The sequence below is a fragment of the Opisthocomus hoazin genome, chromosome 6 (genome assembly GCF_030867145.1).
Source record: "Opisthocomus hoazin isolate bOpiHoa1 chromosome 6, bOpiHoa1.hap1, whole genome shotgun sequence".
Lineage (NCBI taxonomy): Eukaryota > Metazoa > Chordata > Aves > Opisthocomiformes > Opisthocomidae > Opisthocomus > Opisthocomus hoazin.
In genome coordinates, this window is record NC_134419.1 from 10,333,837 (window position 1) to 10,358,058 (window position 24,222).

Here is a 24,222-nt window from a genome sequence, read left to right on the forward strand (position 1 = left end):
CAATTTCAGTGTTAAACCAGCCAATATGAACAAGGTGGTTTGGGGTCCTCTATCTTTCGTGCCCCATAACTCTTGGGAAAGTCATTTCATCTCAACTCATTGGGAGCTGGATGCCTAACTCCCACAGAGATGCACATTTTGGGATCTTGTGGGGTTTGCGACCACCTCACCCCACAGTGATGTCCAGAGCCCTCACCCTCACCCAGCCAGGACCCATGCCATGTTAATCTCTAGTTTCAAAGACGCATATACAGATAAAAATGGAAACTTTTTAAAAATTACAGATTTTGCTGAAATTTCATTCTTGGCGAGGGAGACTCGAGTATTAACCACATTAAAACTACATGTTTAGAAATAGGTCTGAAAACTATTGCACCCAGCATCAGAGAGGACACAGATAAAGTAGAGTCATCTGAAACCAGACTCAGTCAAGCCAGCGATGAGCCTCACATAAACTCTCCTCTGACTCCTCACATCCCTTTCCAGCACTGGTGCAGCACATCCCTTCTCCCACCAGATACCAGCCCTCCTAGGGACCCCAGGGCTTGACTTGGAGCCAGAAGGTCCTGCTTGCCTGCCCGTTCCGCTGCCTCCTCCTTGACACACAGCCTTCCAGATAACATCAGGCCAAGGCCCTTATGTCCCCCCGGGGCCAGAAAACCAGATTTTCCGAATGACCTGCCCAGATCACCTCTCATCAGCCTCACACACTGGTTGGTGCCAGGGCCCTTCCTCTACACAAGTCACCAGGTATTGTCCTGGAGCCAGACATTTCCCCCCTTCTCGTGTTCACCAAAAGACTGACCACGTCTTTGCTGGAGCCACTCATTTCGAGCACGCTCCAGCGACCCACATCCCCACCCCAGCATCAGGTCACACTGAAACTTGCCCTGCCACTGTGCCCTTCCTGTTTGCCTTCTCCAACAACCGCCCTTTGATTGACTTGCTTAAAGATGTCACCATCAAGTAGGCTGTGGTCTGGGGCCAAAAGGGAAAAGACCACAGGTCACTAAGGAAATAAGCTGTGAGAGCTTATTTCATCCCTGGCAGGAGGATTCTGTGTCGCCTCAGATATTTTTCTAGCCATCAGATCAGCTCAAAGCTCTCCAGGCCAGGGCCCAGCAGTGAACATCCCACTGCTGGTCCATCTCAAACATCTATGATTCTATGATCCTGCTGGCAGCTGCTGGTGGGTTTGTGTTACTTCTGAAGGGTATTTCAAGCAGTTTCATGGTTGTGTTTTCTATCAGAGAGCAGGAAGAGCTCGATTTCCACCTGCCACACCCCCATCCAGCCCACAGCCATGCTCTCACCCAGGAGGCAAGGGGTGACCCCAGGGGCTCCTCTTGCCTGTGGAGCAAGGGGGACCCGCAGCCATCCCAGGTGCCCATCATCCCTCCCCTCCCAACCAGTGGTTGCTCATTTTAAGAGAACACAGTGGCCTCAACAACAGGTCTTTTCACAGACCTGCAGGCCCTGCTATCTCCCCCACTTTCACCAAAACAAAAATTTCCTCGGGAATGCACCTTTGTCCTGGGTCACCAGGTGGAGGAGACCAGGCAAATACTAAAGGATGAGCGAGAGCACGCCTTAAAACAGAGAAACCACCTCATGCAGCGTCCCAGAGATTTTTTCTTTTTATTAAAATGAGACAAGCAGCATTCAGGCCAACTTAAAAGACTGAGTAGCACAATGACAGCTCCCATTTCAGGGGAGACAGGCAGAGGAGGAGGGGATCTGGATTCAAACTAAAGCCTTGTAGCAGATACCCATCAACACGCACCCCAAGGTCACATGTGGGAGGCAGCTCCTTTTAAAATAATAGGACAGCTTGGGGCTTTATTTACCTGCAGAAAGGCTTTTTCACTCTGGTGATGGTGGCTTCACCCCCGGAGACCTTATGGAATTCTTGTGGTGTCTCCCCGAAAGGAGCAGGTTTTGTGGACAACCAGTGTCTAGATGTGCAGGGAGAGGAGAAATCCAGGTCTGCAGAGCCCAGGCAGGGGTCCCACATTCCCATGGATGCCCACCTGATGAACCTGGCCCCCAGACAGTCTCTCACCCCTACAACACACAGCCCATGACTTGCCAACCCACTGGTGTCCAGTCCCCCGTGCACGTGTCCTACAGGCGGGTCAGGCTGATGCAGCTTCTCCTCCCGCAGTTGCCCACAGCAGCACAACCCCTCCTTTCCACCTCCACGTACCTGTGAACACCCAGTTTTAAGCACACAAACTGCCCATTTCCTCTGCTCACACCATCATAGGTTTAAAAGCACCGAGGATCAAGCCTGGGATTGCGAGTTTGCTGGGGAGCAGAGGGTCTGTCCCCACGGCTGGGCACAGCAGTAGTAGCAGAGTGGGGAGCCCACAGGTCCACAGCAGCATCTCAGCACCATGGCAAACAGTTCTCATTTCTGTCACTCAGGTGTTAAAAACACCTTTTTGAGGCAGAAAAGCCATGAGGGCCTCACCTGCACAGAAGACAGAGAACAGGACTGGTGCTGCCGTGGGCAGGGGAAAATATGGGGTCATGGTCCTTCTGCCTCACCTCCATCGCCCGTGCCACAGCCCTGCAGACGAGGCGGCAGGGTTTACTCCAGCAGCTCACTCGGCCACTGCTTAAAGCTTGCTCTGACTTAAAACCGAGCAAAAACAAAGACCGAATATCCCAGCTCCTCAGCAGGAGACGTGCTGATCTGTGAGCAGGGCTGAGCCCTGCCTGGCAGGCAGAACTTGTCACCAGCCTGATAAACCAGGGCAGCTCCTCCAGCAAGCGAGGTTCACCGACTTGCTGCGGGTGTCTGGCAGCTCATTTAACTTTCTTTTTCATCTCTCATCCTTTCTCAGTTCAAGTTTACTTAGCAATGTTTCCTTAAGGCTTGCAATACTGCAGTTAGAGAGACTTGGGTAAGATTTTTTTTTTTTTTTTTTTGCTTTAAATGAAGCTACAAGAGATGATACAGAAATATGAGTCTGCTTTAAAACGGAAACCCAACTTTCTTACTCTTTGTGGTTATGGGACAGAAACAAACAAACCAAAAAAAAAAGGGAATTGGAAAACAAAGAAAAAATACAAGCTTCATATGATTTCTAACCAAATTTCATGCTCTCTGAGTGCCTGGCAGGCTTTCCAGTCACACAGGCTTTGGGGCACCTAAGTCCCCTTGAGTAACACCAAACTCCTCAGCAGCTTGGGAGCTTTGGGGCATTACTGACGGGGAAAAGGACTGCCAGGCAGCACAGTGAAGCCCTGCAGCTGATGGAGACCTCTGCCCAAGGGATCCCAAGGTTTTGTGCTCTGGTCCCCACTCTGCCTCCAGCGACACCGGATGAAAAACAAGGAAGCTACTCAGCCCCACGTCCTTGGCACTGCCCAAAACCACCCCCAGCACCTTCCCCTTGCACAGCCCAGCCCCACTCTGCCAGTCCAAAGGAGGCAGCTGCCTTTCTCCCAAGCAAAACAACACAGTAGTAACTAAACCCAGAGCTCTCATCTCTGCTCCTTCCCTGGATCCCAAAGCAGGGGCTGCAGGACCAGTGCTTCCCTCCCTGGGTGTGAGGTCCTGGGCTCCAGTTTGCAGTTCTGCACTAGCTTCTGGGGACCAGCAGAAGCCCAGTTAGCAAGTGCCTGTCCTCACCCACCTGGGCTGCCATCACTGCTGGAACCAGTTAAACCAATTAGTAGCACATCAGGGTTACCCTGCCTTTGTACCAAGGACTGTCACAGGTGTGTTTTTGCTAATGACCTTACACTTTTCTGCACCCTTCAGCACCTCCTTGGCTGTTTGTGGGGGCTTTCATCTCCCCGCTTTTATCCTTTTCCCCCAGAGTTCATATTTTTTTGGGACTGTGCAGTTGAGAGAGGGGACAGCAGGGTAGATAAGGCAGGGGTTAATGAATTGCTCGTGATGGAAGAATAACGACCAAGCTAACTGAGGCTCTTATATGCCTCCTTGCTACTGTCCTTAGCTGCTGTGATGATACTGTGCCTACTCAGACAGCAGAAACCTACCTGCTCTCCCAAAGGGACTCAGAATTTCCCTTCTCCAGAGTAACGCCTGTCACAGCATCAGTTAATGGATAAGTCATTTTTCCACTAAATTTCAAAACTCATGTTATCACCTTTTATTATTATTATTAAGGTCACTTGTGCCTTATTTTAATTAACTGCTGTTCTTGTTAACTTTTGAAAACCAATGTTATCTGAAGCATAATTATCTAGTCTTTTATTCTGCAGCAGAGATAAACATGAGCAGGTTGGACACGACTGCTGAGAGACATCGCATCTCTCAAGGGGAACTGGACTCCTAAACAGTTTTTTGCTCTCAGACTCTGCCCACGACTGTTAACTTGTTCTTGAGGCACTTCTCTTGCAGCATGAGAAGATGCCCTAAAAAATTGCAGTGATGAATTTCCCTGAAAAAAATAATACCTCCTCTAAATACTCTGGAAAACAGCAGAACTTGTTTAACATCCTGACCTAAACACCTGGAATAACTTTGGGGCTAAATGGCTCTTGACTCCTTGAACTGATGCAGTGAAGTTCTCCTAAACCACAGTAAGCTTGTCCTTCCTAAGAACCTAATTCATCTGCCGCTCCTTCTTAGACCCTGTCCAGCACCAAGGCTTTGCAGGAAGCAAAACAAGCTGTTAAACCACAAGCCAAGTCAACTCTTGTCCCTTCTTCCAACATCTGCACTGCCTGCAAGACACCTTCCCCTTCGGCTCAGTCTTGGTCCTGCAAGTCCCCACTGCTGAGCCTACACAGGGGACTGCTGCCGGTGCTGGTCCTGCTCCTGCCCCACGCTCAGAGTTGCTGGCCATGCCCCAGCACGAGGCTTTGTCAGTGTAACCCTGCCGGCATCTCTGGACTCCTCTTCTCTGCCCTCCACAACCCAAGGTGCCAACTCCACCCCGCCTCTTCCAGCCCTGCTACCCCGAGGACCTTTTGGGAAACGTGGGGCTGTTACTGCTGGAGGATGCCCAGGAGCCTCCGTACAGCCCTGGCTGAAGGAGCAAGTTAGTCCATGCTTTTCAACCTGTGTCCTTCGGGAGGAATAATTGGATGGAAGGGCAACTAGGAGATATTGCCAGAAAACATCAATCAACAGACAAAATAATTTAGGTTTTTGACTGTGTAGCTACAGTAGTTTCCCTCTAAAATTCCCCTGTGAAAGGGAGTCAAGTGCTTACCACTCAACTTTACCCAGCAGCTTCACCTGCCAGCCCAGGACAGGTCTCTCTTCTGAGGCACTCCGGGGTGGGGAGACACCAGGAATACTGCTGTGCCATGGTACCAGGTACGCAGCTCCTTCGCTAAGGGCAAGCTCTCACCCAGGCCAATCTCGGAAAGTTGTCTAGTTGGTTCAGGATGGGAACGACAAACCTATTGTGAATTTAGTGGCACAGAACAACCACAATAATTAAGTTGGCCCCATCTAGTTGTTCTTATTAGATGCAATTAAATAAACTGACAAAAAGAGGCAACAGTGAATGTTGTGCAAGTTACTAATACAGCGGATCTCGCCACAACAACAAAATCCATCCAAAAAATATCTGTTTCTTTATGGGTATTTTTTTAAAGTTACACCATCAAAAAAAAAAAAAACCCAAGCAGACTTGTTTTGTTTTGTTTTTGTTTTTTTTTTTAAAGTCAGGTCTTTCAATATGCGGGAAATACTGTACAGACTGTGGATGCCACTTTCCAGCCTCATCCTTCCCTTTGCGAGCCTTGCACCCCTCCTTGCGGTAGATTGCAGCAATTGTCGTGCGAGCCAAATCCTCTCTTTGCTGGGCTTTGCCTTCCAAAAAGAGCGCAGCTAAACGCCCAAGGCATGCTTCCAGCTCCAGCGTCGAGCATCACCTTCTCCAGGTTGCGAAGGTCCCCGAGCGAGAGATACAAACAGCTTCTCCCTCTCGCTAGAAGTCAACGCTCAGCAGGCGTCTCAAACAGAACTAAACCGGAGGGTGCAGATGCGTGCGACGCACTGCAACAGTCCAACCACCCCATCTTCATGTTTGTTTAAAGGTTACTTTGGGATGAAAGCTGGTTAGAGAATAAATAACAGATGCTGCAGGCATCCATTATGTATTTTTGCAATTAGCAGAAAATCTGGGTACTTTTCTTAAAGAACATACATAATTTTGTGGGATGTTTATTGCTGGAAGCAATCTGCTCTCACGGGCAAGAACAGCATCCAAGAGCCCAGGGAAGCCTCACAAGCAGTCATACACGGTAAGCCAAATGCAATGCCTACTTCAGGAATAGCACTTCAAATCCTGAGCTCTGTTGCAAGGAAGCGGTCAAATGCACTTTCTTTCCACAGAAAATTTTAAATTAGAAAGAACATGGTAAAGTTATCCCCGTTTCTATTTTCCACTGACATTTTGACTACCCAGCAAAAACGTGGCTGCTGATTATACTTTCGATTGAAAAGTGCATCCAGGATGTTTCACATCATTGTTGCCTTCTGTGCCCAAGGGCTTCTCCCATGGTACTGCTACCATCTCCCCTCTTGGGGTAGGGAAATACTACTACACCTTGGTAAAGCTTGTCCATCCAGGATGCACGGCCTGGAAAGGCAAATAGAGGTACGGAAGCCACTACAGCTCCCAGAGAGCATCTCCCTCTCACAGAAGTTTGTGTGTGTGGAGCATGAGGTGGGGCAGCAGCTGAACTTCAGAATGTGCCAGCCCTCCCACTGAAATAAAGGCATGGATGATTTCCATCATATCCAAATGAAACCAGAGGTGGTATTCAGACAAGGACGGCAGTATCTGGGTTAGAAGATAACACGGACTTCACGATATTTGGTGACCATAGCTGGGGACTTCAGCTGGCTCTAGTTTAAGAAGACAACAGTGGTAATGCCCTGAACAGCAACCTAAAGAGACAGCTCTGTGCTCAGTCAGCAAAGAGGACCACCACACATTACATCCTCCAGATACCTCGATAGTCCCTGAAGACCTCCACGATAGATTAAGCTTCACTCCTAAGACTTGATCTAATTGAGAATCTATCCTAAATTCTCTTTTCACAGCACTAAATAGCAGTGCTTGCTGAGCACAAAAGTTGTACAAGACCCCATTTCCGCGTACCACCCACACACCGTTGCACTTCAGTAGTCGCACAGTGATTTTTGCTATTTCTTACCACAAGGAAACTGCACTGTGCCAAAAAGCCCTCCAGAATCAAGCAGATAATATCTTTTAAGACAGCGCCTGGCATCTTCCAAGAGTTGCCTCACTGCAGCAGCTATTACAAGAAACTAAACCAAACTCTCCTATTTGTAAATTAGAAAGAAAAAACACTACTCAGACCGGTATTTGGTTTAGGACTGAACAGTTCGTGCAGAGCTTAAGAAGCATTTCAGACAAAAGCAAGCTTTCTGCCAAACATTTGGGAGGAAAGAGAATTTCTGCTTTGCTCTCTGAATGCACTTGTAAACCAGGATGACAAAATAGCCTGGCACTGCCACCCACAGTAAAATAAGCTGTGCATCTCGTTCTTCACAAGCACAGCTCAATTTGTCTTCATCCTGCCCAGGTTAGCTTCTACTGCTTTACCCTGAAGACAAATTCCTGCCTCCACAGCCCCTGGAATTCAAGGCGGTAGAGTCGAACAGACGGGTATCTGAAGCTGACATCCGACTAGTGAAACAGAATTGACTGAGCTGCTTTAAGCGTCTTTCCTCCCCTCCTCAATCATCTCACTTGCTCTCACTGAAGCGTAACAGGTCACTGCCAGTTTAACATCTAGTGCTGGCGGGGTTTTTTCACGCAACTGCTGCTAAGCACTGTGCTGAAGCAAGGCAGACAACATCCGATCTCGCTCACCTAGGAGAAAAGAGCAGAGGTACTACAGAGATTTTCTGTGGTTGAATTAAAAAAAAAAGGCACAATGTGCTTTACCTCAGTCCTGTAACAGATTATCTACCAAGCTCATTGGCAGAAAGAGGTTTTGGTTGCTCCAGCTGAAGGCATTTAAAGATTTTGTTTCTTTTGCAAGGCACATAGAAATTGGTAAGAGCACCCCCTTCCCCACCCCAAAGAGCATCCACAGTTCAGAAAGGTGAGGAAAAGACATTAAGAGGCAGAAAGCAAGGAGGATAGAGAATACATCAGCTGAGAAGTTTAGAAGACTCAATAAAGATGCCTGTTGTTACCAACAGCAATACTCTACAGACCACAGGCTGAAAACCACCATCACAAACTAAGCAATCCATGAAAAATAGCAGCGAGCAGCAAGATTAAATTCATCTACGCTCCCCTATATGCACTGGAAGATTTATAAAGGTCTGCAGATGAACAGAGTGTGACAACCGCTGCTATACAAAACCAAAAGGCTTCGTATTTTTGTTACTGTCTCCTTTGTTACCGTCTCCTTTGTTACCTGACGAGCTGGCTCCTCTCTGGGTCGCCTTGCAGCTCTCACTATTAGCTGTTACCCCCAGGACCTCCGGGTCATGGCAAGCGCAGCCCCCGGCGCCCAGGCTCCAAGCCCTGCCGAAGGGGCGAGCGGTTGTCCCCCACACAGCCAGCCCCGCAGCCACCGACCGCAGCTTCCAGAGACACCCGTGCCACAGCAGGGACCGAGCTGGTACTGAACTTCCACCCGAGCAGAACAGTAATCCCTTAAGCTGCAACTGCCCTAAGTGCTGGCAGCTTGGAACTGCCAACCGGTAATGGCAGCTGGCAGCTCCAGTCTGAACTGAGGATTTTTTCCCCCCACTTAACTCTCCCATTCTCCCCAGTTCAGGCTGGGCAACGGCACACAGACGTCCCCGCTGTTGCAAGACACAGCGTTTTGCACAAGACCTCAGAACTCCCTCGTGAACCATCTCTTCTTCTTAAGGACAAATGTTGCTAGTGGGGAATATCTCACACTGAAGCGGATCCTCAGCTGCGTGTTTATGGTCTTCTCCACAAGCGTGTCTCCTCCGCCTGCCCCCACTCCAAAAACCTGGCACTTTTCGGGCAGGAATCTTCAGTTCAAGTCTCCCACGTGGGGAGTGGGAAGTCCCCAAGGAGCCTCTACAGTCTCAGGATGGGGTTTCAGCAGAACAGTTTAAAAAAGACATTTGGTCTACATAGTTTTACCAGCAGAAAGATATCCACACCGCCGGAAAAGACCCTGCTTTTCTCATCCCTTTGCAGGCCAGCTCTGCCCATCTTTCCAGAGGAAGGTTTCAAACTAACATGATGTCTCCTACAAACCTACACGTGAATAAACAACCCATTTTGTGACAAACCTTCATGCAAAGGGTGAAGCTTGTTCTAAAATAAGCCTGGCAACCTCTCAGTTTCTGTTTTAAAGAACGTTACGCTGTGCCCATCTCCTTTAAGAACACAGTCCTCAGTACAGCACGTAGACACGTGCTGCAAAGTGGCAGAATGGCATCCAAGAAATCAGCTGGTAATTGAGCAAGGAAGCATGAGAAATCATGGAAAAAAAAAAGTGTCTCCAACTGCAGCTGTGCAATAGGTTTCTGTTTCCGAGTCCACTTGCCAAGTCCCCTTTCTTTCACACATGTGCCAAACAAATTATCGCTGCACACCCGTAGGAACAGAGTAATTTGACAAACCCGCATCATCAAGCAGAGGTACCAATTCCACAGGCACTTGCCTGGTCTTAGCCAGTGCCCAACAGGGTCTTCAGGACTTCAGTTCTGATGATGTAAACTGAACTTTTATGTACATACCTGTGCGTATGCAAGCTTGCAAGATACATAACACTAATAAACACACAGTCTATATAGATATATATGAAAAATATCCCTCGTGATAGGTAACTACGCCTAACACTCTTATTAAGCCACAGAACAGAGTTTATTGAACTTCTCAAATTCTTTGTACAGTTTTGCTGCTAAACAGACACAAGACATGGGCATATTGCCTTTAATCTTTATTTCAATCTTAAGTCCAACTTGAAAGAATTGGTAACACATTTAATGGCATCTTCAATAAATAAAATGACAAGAAAAACCCCTAGTCTTTGCACAGACACATTACAATCCACTCCAAATTCAATATTGCCAAAACATTGGGTTTTTTTTCTAAAAACTTGCTCCAAAAGGTTTTTTAATTTGTTTCAGCACTTAAATACACAGAAAAGTATATGATGAGAGAAAACATACTCTATTCTGAACAGAACTTGTAAAAAGCACTAACTTTGAAACAAAAGATAGTTAAATCTCTCTAATTAGGTTAAAGAATCCTGTCAGAAGTCTTTTTGGAAAAACCCTGATTCTAACCTTCATATCGAAACACGCAGTTTCGCTGGATCCTATCCTATGTCAGCATACTTATACAATAAGAATTAAATTCCATGATTTTTTTTTTTTAAGGGCATATTCAAAAAGCAAAAGCATTTGCCTCCCACGCTCACCAAAGCGGTCATGGTCCATATATTCTGCAGTAGTAAACAGCTATTTGTGCTCAGTCCACTGCTTGGACTCCTACCATACTGGAGAAGATACCGTAGTTTACCCTTGTTTCTGTACCCACCTCTTCCCCAGTACAGCAGCCTCCAGAACCTCTGCGAGATGAGAGTTTATGCAAATACAAATCTGCCTGCACAGCGTGGACTGCAGGATGAGGACCAACACGTCTGATTCGAATTAGAAGCTAGGCTTAATCTAAAGCTTTCCCAAAATAAAGTCGTCAGTAAAGGAAAGCTGAAACTCAAGATTTCCAAATTGCAATTCTCTGATTTGCAACACCTATTATTTGGATACCACAAACCCGTTACAGTGTCAGTTAATGTTGGAAGAACCACTCTATTGCTAAAATTAGTTAAACCACTCGTCTTCAAGCCTTCTTCAGTGAAAGCTTAGGGCATGCAAGGAATGCATGGTTGGGCCCCCACAGACCTGTGCGTACTATACAGGGCAGAGAAAAGGTTACTTGAAACAAAAGGCAGAATTACACCACATCTGTGCAAACGTTTAAACCGGTTTGTTTCATCTAGTTACCTACTTATCCCAACTATTGCTGCTGACTGTACCTAGCTGATTCAAGAGAACGTGATGAAGCAGGACCCGACTTGTTTAAGGGAATGGAACATTTTACTGCAGGTATCTTCCCCTCAGCTGACCACATCATAACAAAAGTGCAATAATTTACAATCTTTCAGACAAACAGCTATTAAAATTGTACAATTTTAGGGAAACAAATTCATTAGTTTAACCATAAAAATATTTCCCCAGGTAACAAACCTTAAAGCATTCAGTAACACAGTATTTCAATAATAATAACACAGAAAATCCCTTCTACTTATTACAAAAGACAGAACTGTTAGAAGATTTTGCTTATTGTACACCATTTAAGAGTTTTGCCATCTTGTGAAGACCATGCTGTAATTAAGAATATAACTATCGCTCTAAAATAAATGAGTATGGAAATACTGACCTGACTTTGAAATTATATTCTTAACCTTTTGCAAATGAAGACGAGGTAAAGCCCAGGGCCATGTCACTCAGGTACTCAGGAACTCACAAGACAGTTTACATCCAGAGTCATAAGAAAGCACCACTTTTCATAAAGTACTTTGTATGTCTGTTGCTGAACAGTATATTAAATAGTTTTATGAGAACTGCTAAAACAGATTCTCATACTAACTGTAGCTTGACTTACAGAATTCAAGTTTGGGGATAACAGGGAACTTTGTGAAGAAATTACACTCAAAAAATATTTGCTAAATTTGGTCCAAGCATCCGCAAAACAAACAAGGGCACACGAGTACCTCATTGCTTAGTGCTGCTGTTTAGTTGATCCTTAAAAAACAAACAAAAAAAAAAGTCTATGGCAATAAGGAACAAGAAGGGCTGCCCATGATAAGCACAGAACTCTGACAGAATAAGTAGTCTCTTCAGAGAGATGTTTTAACCGTGGTTTTGCCATGTGAGTAACTGAATTTGTACTAATGGAGAACCCTGAAATTCGTATACCACAAGAAATTATTTCCTATTTAAAAAACAGATCCATTTGTAATTATAACTGCTTCTCCGATCATCATTAGATATGTGAAAAACAATTAAAAAAAAATCTTTTAAAACAACTACAAAGAGTGGACTGCAGTAGCAGCTATTCAAGCAAGATTCAAGCACAAGTTTAAATGAACTTTCCAGCTGGGAATTAGCCTTCTTTGTCAAAAATTTGTACAACTTTTTCAAACACCTAAGAAGAGAAAAGAATTTATTGAAGTGTTAGTCAAACAGTTACTTAAAGTTAAAGCAGCACACACACTAATTGACCGTATTTTAAAAAACATATAGGTTTTTCTTAGAACATTCACAATAATCCTTTAATAGTGAAATTGGCATCAATTCTGGGAAACTGAGACAGAAGAGCAATACTACTTCAGAAAAGCAAAATCTGATTAAGCGAGAAGCACAAGACACTGTTAAACACAGTAACACTGAAAATGTGTTTAGTCCAGCTCATGTTCAAGCAGATCTAACTGATTTCTTAGATATTCACATCTTAAATCAGTTCTTCAAGCGTCAAAACGAGAGTTCCACAACCTCCCTCAGTAATACACTTTGGTGCTTAATTAGCACCCTAGCCTACACACCCTTACCTAGCACCTACACACTTCTCTGAAGAATGCCAAAAATACGTACCCTGCCACTGTCACCCCCATGTTTCCTTGGCTTATATACTTACTTCATCAACAGATTTAGAGGCATCCACTTTTCTGACTTTTCCCATTCTCTCATACAAGTCTATGATTGGCTTAGTAGACTGCAGATATGTATGAATTCTAGGAGAAAGCGCAGGGGAAAAAAAACATTACATAGTAAGATACAAACAGAAGGGAACTGAGAAGTTTTAGAGATAGTACCTCTTTTCCAGACTCTCACGATTATCATCGCTCCTGCCACTGCTCTTGCCTCTTTCAAGACAGCGACCGATACATATCTACAAAAAACATCAAAAATATGATGGAAAGTTAGATTCTTCCAGAGAAAAAGGATGACAGCTTTACACTTCATCAGTTTATTAAAACGAGGGCTCTCAAAATGGGATTGGGGTCAGTGGAAGTAAAAGTAACATCAAGCTCTGTGGTTCACCTGGGTCTCCAACTTGAGACATCTAAAGAATAAACTTACCTCATTTTCAAGGATGTGTTCAGACTTTCTGAAAAGCAGCCTGTCAAATTAGACTACTAATAAATCCCTGCACGGAAAGAAAGTCACTGTATGTTGGCCCAAGAATTTTGTAAGGCTACTTACCAAGTTATTGTAAGTCAAACAGTTCTTACTTGACATTGCTATAATGAAGACTTCAAAACCAAAACAGTAAACACTGAAGAACTAAATAGTTCAAAGCTGCCCAATGAACTAAGTTTTGAAACACAAAGTTAAGCAAGCAACACTGACACATATACATCTCACTAATACATTTGTCCTGCTCATGCAAGAGGAAAATGGTTAAAAATTATTTCTCCCTACAAATTACATGCATAGCAAAAAAACCCCAGAAGATCATGTAGGCTTTGTTGTCTATTTTTAGATCTAGTAAAAAAATTAGAACCCCAAAATTAAGACCCCCACTAAGTGAAAAAAAAATATCATTTAGTCTTATTTAAGTTTTTAAATAGAAAAAAATAACCCCTAACTTGTTCCTTGAGATTAAAAAAAAATACGCAATTAAGTTAAAAAGGTAATACAATTTCTCAGGAAATTGGGGAAAAGGGTACAAGGAAGAAAGTCAGCTTAAGGTGCTGGGATTCTCATTTCAGTTTTTACGCCTCAAGGGCACTGACATATTAAAAAGACAGCCTATCATGGCACTTGTTAAATGAATCTAATGTATCACTGTCAAAATGCCCTTGTAGTCTACTGACTTGCTGAATAAAACGTTGATTACTGATCATCCTACAGCACAGCTCAGAACTATGAAAATAAAGACTGCTGCTGCCAGCACTTTGATTCTAAAGCAGACATTGCTGTCAAGCTCATTTTGGACTAAACAACGGTTACTAAGAGTAAACAGAGTAACGTTTTCTGAAAATTAAATGAGTAATTTTGTATAATGTATTCCAAGTTTTTATAAATTTTCCTGAAGAATGCAACTGCTTGAAGTACTTCTTCAACATAATTTATTCGCACATGATTATACCAAGTGCAATTAGCTGCCTGCTATTTCAAAAGCATACAGTTTTTTATCTGCAAAAGCAAGCTGCCAAAAAATCCTTGGAACTCACAGACCAAGTTTTCCTGCTGCTCTTACACTAGTCCATTCACTACCTCACAGAGTTTTATTGCTCCTCTTGAATGATTCTCTCAATACAGCAAGAAAGGAAGTTACAGAATTACACACTTCATTACCTCATTGTCACAATCAAAAAAGAGAACAAAAGAAACATCCGCCTTTCCATCCATAGTCTTCTTCCAGCCTTGAAGATTATCTTCATTCCTGGGAAACCCATCAATCAAGAACTTGTTCTTCTGGGAATTGGCAGCCATTGTTTGATCCATAGCCTGATAAAAGAGAATTCAATTCATGATCTCCTGCACATACAACTGTTTATCTACTTACTAAATTACCCGCCACGTTTTGACATGGTAAGCTGAAAAGCATTTATTTTAGGATTATTGCAGATCTACAAAATGTATTTTTGTTTCACATTCAGTGCATGCCAGCTGATTCACTGATGCACCAATGCAATGAATCCAGTTTGAAAGAAGGCTGTTTCACCAAGCTCAAAAATCTCGTAACACACAATCCCAGCTTTCAAGTCAATTTTCCACAAGATACTGGAAAGTGCTGTTACACAATAAGATGCCAAAACACCCCTGATCTAGAGTTAATTCTAACAGAAAAACTCTAGATAAATTTAGTGCCATGAGCAACAGAAGACTTTTCTGTCCTAAAAGGGATACTCTTTTTTTTTCCTGGACATCTAACAAGCATAAAGGCTGGAGCTCTTCCTTCCACAGGAACATTGGCAGGGGCTTTTCTTCACCTGGCTATCTATCTTGACAAAAATAACAGAAACTTAGGACCTTTATGGCCTCTACCTTTCAGTCAAATATGACTGAGCTGACCAAGAGGTCCAGAAGCTAGTCAAGGGAAGTAACAAATACAATTTCACTGATTTCCCTGGAGCTGCTAAAAAAACAAAATAAAAATAATTTCTCACAGATCCTCAGGCAGGGGCCATCACCTACTGTCCTCCAACCAGCCCGAAAGAAACATGAGTAATTGCTAAGAGAAGCCCAGTACACAATGTGCACCTACAGCGTGTCTAGTATTTCACACTGCTCACGCCGCAGGAAAGGCAGTTCTTCCAGAATACGGCCACTGCTTTGGTGCCTGGTCTGCAAGAGTGAACCAGCAAGGAAACAGCCCTTTCCTTACCCTCTTCAGCAAGCTGATTGTTATTTCAACCGGTACAATTTCCCCTTCCTTAATGTAGTTCTCAATGAGTTCTCCATACTGCGAGCCTGGCCTTTTTCGTTCATCTCGAAGGAGGTCACCAGCAGAAAGGTGCGTGTAGCCGTATTTCTGAAATGTGCAAAACAAACAGGCATAGACTCCCTTGAGTTAGTACACAAGCAAAGTTAACACCAGTCAACAGTGTCAACCACATTTATCTTTGCATTACAACAGAAAAATACAGGCAATAGCATCTTGCTAGTGACAGATCTACTCCGTCAGCGTGTAATCTGACGATACAGCACACTCGGTATGCACAGAAAGCACAGCAGTAGAGAGATTCTTGGGTAAAAGGCTCAGCAGGCCTTTGGCCAGGCATCCGTGCCCTGTTTTCAAAGGTTATGTCATCATGTGCGAAACAAGACTGTCTCAACATCCCCAAAGTTCTTCCTGAAATGTTACACTTGCAACGAGACGTTTAACAATCACCAGAACCGATATAAGCCATACCCCATCCCAAGAGCTCAACTACTTCAAAACTGTAAATGGTTATCAGTTGCTGGGTCAAGTCTTGATTTATGAAGTAGAAAAGTTGAGACAGTGCCTTCCCTTGCTATGTTTGTGCAACAGGTTTGTAATTTTATCTAATTACCTGCTTTCACTAAACCACATGAGGTGATTCCAGGTCCTTTGCAGCTGAAGGAACATTTCAAGCACAGCACGAGCCAGAAATCCTGATGTTCCCATGGTGGTTCTGGCACCAACTTCCTCCTGTGCCTCTGTCAAATCGCTTCTCACTCCGCACCTAACACGGCAGCTACACAAGCAGGCCCCCACATGCTCTCCTCCGGACCCAGCCCTGCATGCCTGCCCCGGCCACCTCCTTCCCCGGGACGAAGGTGGCGAACTGGGAGGGCAGCCCGTGGGAAGGCTACTGCCTTCTCGTGACGATGATGTGGCAGAAAGGTAAACAGCTATGCTGGTGCCACCCTGTGTCACGTCACGTACAGTAAACAGAAAGAGAGCAGAGAGCTCAGGTCCAACCTATCAGTTTGGTACCTGTGTGCAGGAAAAGAGCAAACACCATTACTCTTCTTTCACCTGGAACTACACCTAAAAAAAGTTGCTAACGCAAAACACTAAGCAAAAGTATTTATTACGCTTGAATTTCTCAGTCATTTACCATCATAGATACCTAGTGCAAACATACAAATACACTCTCAAAGACAAACGCAATATTGTAAAGGGAATTTCAGAGCACAAACTAATCATTTTCTCAGCTCATTTAACACCACCAAAAAAATAACCAAGTGTACTATGCTCCTTGACCAAATATAGTCCATAAAAACAGGCAATGAAGACATCTCCTCGGCAATTACCTGAGCTAGCTATACATCCAAAATAAAGTACACCTGTATATACTCATCCCAAAGCTTTTACACACAACAAAAGCAACAGCAAAAAAACCCCAAGGGTTATCAGCTTGGCTGCAGCAACATCCATAGCAAATTTCAAAAAAGATGTCCAAACAGCATGATAATGTGACTACACACTTTCTAAGGCTGTAAACTTGGGATTTAAAAACTTGGCTGCCGGACTAAGTGCAACAGAAGTACTACACAATCCACTAAGTGACTTTAAAAACATTTCAGTTGCTTTCCAATTTCACTCACAAAAGCATGGAAAGTTAGTTCTGACACAGTCGTAATTTAAGAGGAGATATAATTACCTAAATCTCCAAAACTCTATGCAGCTGGTGAAAAAAGGAAAAAAGATTTTGCTCTAAATAACTGTGAAGCAAAAGCTCCACTGACATCCCCTACAAGCTCACTGTACTCCCACTTTAATGTGCGCTGCATTTGGATATGCCTATTTAATTGCAAATCTAAATATTAACTATGAACTACAGAAGCCATAAACCACAGCAAATCTTTCCTTATAGGCAAGAAACCTTACTCTGCTGAACCTTAAATTAAAATGTAGTTCTTCTGGCTAAAGAATTGTTTATATTTTTAACATCAAATTTCTACAAAGCCAAAAACAGGAGGAAAATATAATCCCTTCAGTTTTAGAGGATTACCAAACCATTTAATTCTCCTTGGCATTTCCCTTTTCATGCACGAAACTGAAATTGAGTCAGACAATTTTTGGAATGCTCTGTCTTTTGCAACAGCAAACTAAAACAGTTGGTTTTGTTTTGTTTTTTTTAACAGCTGAACGGGAAAGTAAAAGATAGAATGTTTTAAAGTGCTGTTGCATAAGTAGACTTGTTTTAGATAATAGTAAATTGTATTCTAGAGTAACCTTTAGAATGGATTAACCAGGCAATAAGAAAAACAAACCTCTCCTTCAGGGGCAAAACATCTATTTGTTAACTGTACGGAGTTGAGAGCCAAAGACAGCACGTCCGTTTAAACAACACAAACAAGCACGGAGAAAGGCTTGGCTGCTGCTCCGGACACAGCAGGCTCCAGGGGTGCGCTGCTCACGCTACTCTTGCCAGTCTTCATTAAATCGTACAGGGCACAAAGTTTTCTTTCATCTTCGGCAAGGTTAACCCTCAGCAAGCGTCCCGAATTGGGGAGAACGGTCACATCCCCAAGAGCTCGCAAAAGAGACTGAGGTAACGGCACGAAAACCGGGGCGAAACAGCATCGTGCTGAAGCTTGCATCGTGCCAGCACGACTTTCCAGCAGCGCCAAATACATCTTGATGCAATCCCCACAATGTGACTTTGTTGCAGCTACTGTCTAATTCTTCTCCTCCAAAATCAGCAAGGCAGCAGGACTGTGGCTGCCAAACAATGAGAAAGCAGTTTCTCCCATTCTTGAAGGATGCATATATGCTAAATTCGTAACGTCAGACTGAAAAGAGGACTTGAAATAGAAACTAAGTTAAAACAATTTTCCAAATACTCGGATGCCAAGCACCTAAAATCCAGGACAGATTTTTAGATTACAGAGACAAAAGACAAAAATACAGAATTACCTATCCTAACACTTGTTTCAAAGATATTTTCTGTTATGCTAGCAGACTGGCATGCTGTTCCTTAAAAAGAAAAAAAGATTGAATCAGTAAATTGCTATTATACAAGTTCTCATTATTTTTAAAACTATTTTTATATTTGGAGAACCATAATCCTAACCTCTCACAAAAATTAATTGTGAATGAAAAAGATAAAAATCGGCTATCTTCAGCCCCACTGCAGACATCATCTGCCTCTGCATTAAAAAAAACAATCCCTAAACACCAAAACCAAAAACCAGTGCTGTGGACAGGCAAGCTCACGTTTCCAGCAATCCCACCACAGAGGCGTTACTCAGAAGAGCAGTCAGCAGTACTGTACAGAGCAGAGCACATCACTGCTCACTGGTTTGTGACGCAGTGGCCTGCTAAACCAGTCCCCATTCAGCAGGACAAACTGGTACAGGCAGACTGTATGCTCCACATCTCCAAATTACAGCCCGAGCCTGCAGCCTCCCCCGGACCCCCTTCTCCCCCCTGGCCAACAGCCACTTCCAGCTTTCTTCCATCAGCCATGATTCGCAAGTTCCACTCCTCAGACAGCAGATGCTTTGCTGCCAGTACATACAATAAATAGACGAATACAACTGAAAATACATGAGTCATATCTGTGCCACACTTGAATAAGGTGGAGTCTGCCCTAGCAACCTTCTCCAGGCAGTAAGCAAGCACCAGCAGCGTGCAGCAGCTGCTGCTGGGCCTCCTTGCACAGCCGGCTTTGGAGGGGGACAAAGTTTATTCCTGATTCAGCCCTGTGTGGTCCAGCAACACATCTCTCCACTACACACACAGCTTGAAACTTCCTTAAGTGAGCAGAAGCCAAGAAAAAGCAAGAAAAACACAAGTTACTACTTTGACCTTGACTCCTATCTCGGCTTATCATTGTTACTCTGAAAATGAAAGTCAAAGGGCTAAACACATAAAATATAAACTTTTATTGCCCTAGTTCTGACCTGTCATATCTTGGGTAACCTTCATAAATAACCAAAACTTGCTACATGTTCTCAGGCACACCATTCAAGAACTAGTTAAAAGTTAAAATAGAACCGTGTAAAGCTTTCAGCGTTCATATTCTTATTTTTAATCTAAAAAGCTTTAGTCCATCCTATTAGCAATCAGCACATGAAATTAAAACCTCTGGGTATAAACTATAATGCAGTAATAGACCTTCTGTCTGCTTAGTCCAATAAAAAAAAAATTGAAGACATTTTCTTAGTTTGAAATATGTTCTTGCCAGGAGGGGACACGAAGACAAACAAAAAACCACAGTAACAAAACAAAATGCACAAAGGAGATCCCACTGACAGTGCCCCCAGGGAAGTGGGGGCAAACCGAGTGGCCCAGCACTTCAGCAACACTCAGCTCCATAAAAGGCACCCAGTATGCTTGGGAAAGTCCAAAATTCAATACCCAGTGAGAAAGCCTGTGTCCTGCAAAATGGAAGCATTTAGGGTAAATCTTTGGGCGGGGGCAGGCGGAGTGTGGATTTATATGATCACTCCCCATGTTTTAAAAAAGCTTGACAGTTCAGAAACATAAAATGATATTCCAAAAAACAACTGAGAACTTAAGGCTAAGCGGGCTACTTGGCACTCTTGAAAGCGATTTCAGAAGTTGAGTTTAAAGCAAACAACTTAAAGGTTTCTATTTCAAGGAAGTTAAGGCTGTCTCTCAGCAGACTTCCAGCAGACAATTAACATATGACAGCAAAACCTAAGTCCACTGCTACTTTCAGGAGTGTTTCTGATACAATGAGTTGTTCTTCACATTGTTTTCTTCACCCTAGGAAATCTCCTTGTCATATATCCCAAAGCAACTTAACAGCTTTTTCCATTTGGATATTAACTTACACTCTCAAAGGAGAATACTCAGCATCCCACCCTGTGGGATTAATTTTAGATTTAACCACGAACATACAGGATAGGCCTGTAGTGGAGATGAATTGTATTTTGGGTACACAGGGAGGGATATCTTGCATAGCCCAAATTCCTACAGAATCACGTAGCCAAAACAAACAAACAAAAAATACACAAATCAAATCTTGCTTGGAATAAAGACAAATTATTTCATTGTTATTCTTCTTCCCCAATGAAAGAGCTTTGCATTTCAGGCAAAGGTTGTAAGAATTTAAAATTTAAGTACATGAAAGCATATTCTGTGCAGATTTGAAGAATGCATTTTTTTTCCTTGCCTTTACCATAACCATTTTATAGGCAAAGTTCAGAAGTCAGCAATAAAACACATCCATTTTGTCCCACACACATAATGTCTGTCACAGAAGATAGAAACACTGTGGCAAGCATGAAAGTTACAGCAAGGACCTGGATTCAGATGACTCCATTCAACTACCTGCTCAAAGATTCTGCCTCACGCGACACCCATGCAACAGTCTGGGATGATGGCAAGCTCCACCTAACCGAGCTGTGGAAGGTTTCAGGAGTTAAGCTGCAGAGCTGGATGGGAGAGTGTAAGAATTTAAGAGGGAATTCTGCTTCATCCCTTCTTAAATGGGAGGAACTGGTCCAGTGCAGTGGTTCCGCTGCATTTGCATTTCAGTGACAGTTCTATGGGTCTGTGGAGCGCACAGGAGTCTTCCCTCCATATCAGAGAAAACCAGCCTGGCTCGGCTGTCTCCTCCAACCTTATCTGCGAAGATAAAGAACCCTAATCGCTTACCTGCTGTTCCCTTTCGTACGCTGTGTCAACACACTTTTCCGCTTGTTATTGCATCTTCTTCTCTCAAATAATTTCTCCATTTCAGTCCAACATTCTCCAGAATGAGGGACTCCAGCACACACATGCTGAGCAGTTATGACTTAGGCTAGTGCTTAACAAATACGTATTTCACCTACAACATGTGATAGCCATCTCCCTTTTCAGGGAATGTAAAGCACATTCAGCAAAACAATGACAACGCTTCTCTGAGAAATCATTCCCAGGTAGTATGTAATACACCCTTTACTCTACAAAACACAGCTACCCTTGGTTTGTTAATAAAATCATTTAATGCTAAAATCATACAAGATCTCACCTCATCAAAGCGAGACTTCTTCCACACGTGCTCTGTCCCAAATCTCTAGTATGAATAGCAACTGAGGAATATTTATAGTTCATACTGACTTTTTGTTCAGCACGAACTCCAGATTCACAGCAAGATACTGGGTCAGATTCATTCCAAATGTAAACTAATATTATTCAGTCAATTTACAACAAGAATGAATGAGGTTTATTATTACTCGGCTGCAGCCCCTCTTCTCTGTGGCAACTGCCAGTGGGGTTTAAAATCCGAACAAAAATACACCTTCAATCCAAAGGCAGCACGGACTGCACGCAGGCTATTCGACCGCCTGCAGTAGGGCTCTCTGGGGGCTGCCAGGGGCCAGGCCAAGGACGGGTGCTGAAAAAAAGGTGCTGCTCTCCAGTACTTCTGCTGCATTTCAGCCACACTTCCCTGCTCCTGTCCCCTTTTTTTAAAGTTTTCCAGCATGCTCCCATCAGTCCAACTCTCCCTTCAACTGCCTCGGACCCTCTCTCCCTCAAAGTTCAGCCAGCAGCTCCTGTAAAGTTGTCCAAGAGAGCAAGAAAGCCATCCCTCGCAGTCAGCAGCCCGCTGACTTCAATTAACAGGATTAGAAACATTAAAGCAAACTTACATTTATTGGTATTTGGACTTCCTTTCCCAGGCTTAGAGAATAAAATAAATACAGTACAAGCAAAGTCAACTTTCTCCTTCCATTTTTAGCTGCAAATACAATTTGAGTAGCAATGACTCATTTGAACGCCTCCTAATAAAGTGGTCTTTATCCAATTATATCAGCCTATCAAGCCAAAGGCATTTATACTTCTAAACCCAGGCCAGCAGCCACACAAGGTACTGCAGCCCTGAGGCTACATTAATGGTTTGGTGAAAGCCCTTAATGACAGCCTACAAGATTCCCCTACAGTTTAAGCTCATTTGTTTGCTATGTGCCAGGGGCAGAACTTGACCTTACCAAAAAGGCTTTATGAGCACTATGAACCTTTCATCCCACAATTTAATTTAATGAATAAGCCGGTCTGAATGAGAGTCTGTAATTTGAGGTTAAAATCCTTCAGAACTCAAGTCTTAACGGCATTTTTCAGTCTGGACCAAATTCATATAACTTTGTTATAGAGCACCAAGGTCTGGGATATAATGGCAGCGTGGATAAACTGTAACAGCACTGCCAGGGCATCACCAGGACAGACAACACGCCAAACACGCCTGTGCCAGGAGCTGCAGCAGCTTTTCTCCATGAATAGTTTCAGGAACACAGGCATTGCTACAGTTCTCAGCCATTTGTTTCCACGTGGCTACAGATAAACTTTGATCCTGCATGGCTTTCAATGTGACAAATATATACAACTGCTCAGGAAAAAAAAAAAAAAAAAAGAAAGCTGTTTCAAATCCAGCATACATATGTATGGAAGCGTTCAGCCTTGCCAACTTCTGTAATTATCCATCTGAATACCATGGGTCCCTGGGGTTTTTTTGTTTTTAAGAGGACGGTACTAGACCATGTAGCATTCACTGCGCTTTCTTGGTTACTTGTTCTACCTCAAAGGGCTGTAAAAAGGCGTTTGGAAAACTGCAAACGTGAAGAACGCCGCTCGACCTGCACTGCCAGCTCTAGGGCTCGTCGAAAAGCGAGAACAAGGTTAAACCTCTGGGGGGTCAGGACATCCCCCGACCTCTGTCGCACCCCGCTGCAGAGCAGGACTTCACTTCCACAGCCCGCAGAGAGGGCACCGGGTCCGGCCGCCGCCCCGCAGACGGCGCGGACCTTGGTCCGAGGGAGGGCCGGCTGCTGCCAACCACCGCAACCCGCCTCGCCCCCGCAACCCGGGGCACACGGCGGCAGCCCCGCACCGAGCCGCCCGCGTCCTAGCGCGGCGGGACCCGGGGGGGCGGGCTGAGGGAAGACAAAGCGGGAGAAGGGAGAGGGCCGGACCCCCGGGTAGGCCGGCGCGGGGGCTGCCCCCGCCGCTCCACCGGCTAACGGGGAGGCGCGGAGCCAGCTCTGTTTATTCTCTCGCCTCCGAGGGGCGCGGGGGGGATCGCGGCTGGGCAAGGGGCCAGACCCCACGGGCGGTGCGGGGCCCGCGCTCCCCCCGCCCCACGGCGCGGACCCCATGGGGGGGGAAACACTACAACTCCCAGCGTGCCCCGCGGCCGCGCCCGCAGAGCCCCCCGCAGCCGGAGCCCCGCAGCATGCCGGGACACGGAGTCCCGCCGCCCCCCCCCGCCCCGCGCCGCCGCCGCCCTCACCTCCACGATGCGAGCGCACTGCGTCCCCTTGCCCGCCCCGGGCCCGCCGAGGACGAAGACGACGACGGGCTTCATGAGGAGAAGGAGGCGGCGGCGGAGCAGCAGCAGGACAGCGGCGGCGGGGCGACGGCCGGGGAGAGGCCGCGGGGCGGACGGAGAGCGGCGGGCACCAAGGCCAGGACTGGAGACCGGGGCTGAGGCGGAGCCGCCGCCGCGGAGCCGCTGCTGAGCTGTCCCCCGCCGAGGGAAAGTGCTTCCGGGTTCCCGGCGGCGCGCGCCGAGCGGGAGGGGCGGGGCGGGCACGTGCGCGCGGGGCCCGGCAGCCACGCGGCGCTCCCATCCTGTGCGCGTGGGGGGGGGGGGAAGGGGGTGGGTCACACCCGGGGCTCCGGCAGGACCGGGCCGGCGGGAGGGTTGTGCCGGTCGATGCCGAAACCGACGTCAGCCGCCGCGGTCCGTGCCCGGGACGGCAGCGCCCCGCGCTGCCATGGCAACCGCACTGCGCCTGCGCGCTCCCCGCCCTCC

The 24,222-nt window shown here is 45.3% G+C and overlaps 1 protein-coding gene across 1 annotated transcript; it reads right to left on the bottom strand.

The window, feature by feature from the left end:
- Nucleotides 1-9,885: 9,885 nt before the first annotated feature.
- On the bottom strand, nucleotides 9,886-23,970 carry CMPK1 (cytidine/uridine monophosphate kinase 1). The gene is made up of 6 exons (XM_075424538.1): nucleotides 23,698-23,970; nucleotides 15,369-15,515; nucleotides 14,336-14,488; nucleotides 12,847-12,923; nucleotides 12,669-12,765; nucleotides 9,886-12,179 (listed from the first exon to the last, which is right to left on the bottom strand). The coding sequence occupies exons 1-6, from the start codon at nucleotides 23,770-23,772 to the stop codon at nucleotides 12,138-12,140; spliced, it is 591 nt and encodes a 196-aa protein (XP_075280653.1). The 5' UTR covers nucleotides 23,773-23,970; the 3' UTR covers nucleotides 9,886-12,137.
- Nucleotides 23,971-24,222: the final 252 nt, after the last annotated feature.